We start from the raw sequence: 1,912 nt of genomic DNA, 5'->3' as shown, positions 1-1,912 counted from the left end.
GAGCTTTCGATTGTCGCTGCTGCATTTCGAGGTCCTCATCTTTCGGAGGAGTCCCGCCTGCCGATTCGCCTTTCACTTTCGGATCCAAAGGGCAGCGTCCATACCTGAAATGACCTGACCAGATCGAGCACTTTGCACACATACGCCCTACCTCCATGCTCGGTTTGTGTACACGTGGTCATTCTGACCGAACACCATGGGCTTGCGACAGAATTTACAGAAATATCGGCTCGTCTTGGGCAGCAAAGAAGCGGCATCGGGATTGTGATCTTTGCTCGCTGAGTTTGCACTGTCATCGCCATTCGGAGCTTTTCCATCGTCAATCCCCTCTTTGGTCATTCGCTCTAGCATGCGGTCTGCTGCAGTGACTTCGGCTGGACCTTCCGAGAGCACCTTCAGGCCCAACGGCACTGTTGCGCCGGCGACCGAGCCCGTCCATTTGGATGCAACCGAAGAAGAATGGTTTCCCAGAGTCTGCGCCAGCTCCACCATTGCCTGAGAGCGCTCCGTTGTATAGCTACCTGCAATGTTCGGGGCCTCAAGGATCTTAAGTTGCGCTCTCACCCACACATCAGCGAGTCCACGAGAGACGTTGAACAACGGTGGGACGGGCGTGTAAGGTTCACATTTGTTGAGTTCAAATACACGGTAAGCTTGATAAGCATCCAGACATTCAGCTACGAGCTTCGTTCCAGAATATGCAGAGGACTTATCGGAGAGAATGCGCCTCCAGTGTCCCTCCATCACTGGATTGAAATCAGGCGGGACACACGAGGATGCCCGGGTCAAACGACGCTTTTTGCCTACGTCACGGTACGTCCCAGCAGCAATATCTCGAAGAATCTCATCCTCAATGGCTGCACTGGAGCTGACTGATCTCGTGTGAGATTCCGCGAGGGTCGCCGGACTCTCAGGAAAGCCTTCCGGGATAACTACAACAAATAGATTCGAGCGCGAGATAAACGCTGTGTTACCTGGGCGTTTCAGAGCCACCGTCTTAGTCTCATTCGTTGTGTCGTTTGGCGATTCGGATGGAGCATCTTGCTGGACTTCCGGTTCAGTCCTGTAAATGTCGCACTCGAGCTGCTCAATATGACCGTCGATCTTCTCCAGCTCGCTCAGTTGGAGGTGATAGGTGGGAAAACCGGCTTGGGATTCGACTAGGTGCAGCTCGCTCGCCTGTACCTCAAGATCATGAGTGTCTGGCTCGTCGTGAGAACCAGGATCATTTTGCTCATCAACATCCACGTCAATATCTAGTATATCCAAAGCGTCATCAACTCCATCTAGATCCTGGTCTTCCAGTGCAGTTTCCGGGATGATGGGATCTTTGCCGGTCACCGCGATCTCGCGCGCCGCAGGCGCGCGAGATCGCGTCCACTGACCACTGACCACTCGTCCACCGACCACTGACCACAAGCAGCGCAGGGCGCTGCGCTACCTCCTGAGCTACCGAGGCGAATGCAGCATTTGACCTAGTAAAAATGGGCCTATAAACTCTTTCAAGGCAATTTCCAGTAAACCATAGACTAAAAACCACTTAATGATGTATGCGCACCTCGGGCGGAGCTCGAACCCGCGGCCACGGGCTTAAAAGGCACGCGCTCTGCCGACTGAGCTACCGAGCCGAATGCAGCATTTGTCCTAGTAAAAATGGACCTATAAACTCTTTCAAGGCAATTTCCAGTAAACCATAGACTAAAAACCACTTGATGATGTATCATACATCATGTATGCGCACCTCGGGCAGAGCTCGAACCCGCGGCCACGGGCTTAAAAGGCACGCGCTCTGCCGACTGAGCTACCGAGGCGAATGCAGCACTTAAACTAGTAAAAGATAGACCGTTACACTCTTCCAAGACAATTCCCAGTGAACCATAGACTGAAAACCGCTTGATGATATATGCGCACT

General features: G+C 52.7%; 1 protein-coding gene and 2 non-coding genes across 3 annotated transcripts; all 3 read right to left on the bottom strand.

The window, feature by feature from the left end:
• Positions 1 to 319: 319 nt before the first annotated feature.
• On the bottom strand, positions 320 to 1,409 carry Pmar_PMAR024431 (hypothetical protein; the record flags this gene model as incomplete). The annotated part of the gene is made up of 3 exons (XM_002781187.1): positions 320 to 495; positions 522 to 932; positions 975 to 1,409. Coding segments are annotated over 3 exons (1,022 nt in total), but the record flags the coding sequence as incomplete, so codon positions are not given.
• Positions 1,410 to 1,555: 146 nt separating this feature from the next.
• On the bottom strand, positions 1,556 to 1,628 carry Pmar_PMAR024430. The gene has a single exon. It is a non-coding gene; the product is annotated as a tRNA-Lys (tRNA).
• Positions 1,629 to 1,738: 110 nt separating this feature from the next.
• Positions 1,739 to 1,811, bottom strand: Pmar_PMAR024429. Its single transcript has one exon. It is a non-coding gene; the product is annotated as a tRNA-Lys (tRNA).
• Positions 1,812 to 1,912: the final 101 nt, after the last annotated feature.

Source organism: Perkinsus marinus (genome assembly GCF_000006405.1).
Source record: "Perkinsus marinus ATCC 50983 genomic scaffold scf_1104296943486, whole genome shotgun sequence".
NCBI classification, from domain to species: Eukaryota; Perkinsozoa; order Perkinsida; family Perkinsidae; genus Perkinsus; species Perkinsus marinus.
This window is presented reverse-complemented; position numbering and strand designations above follow the sequence as displayed.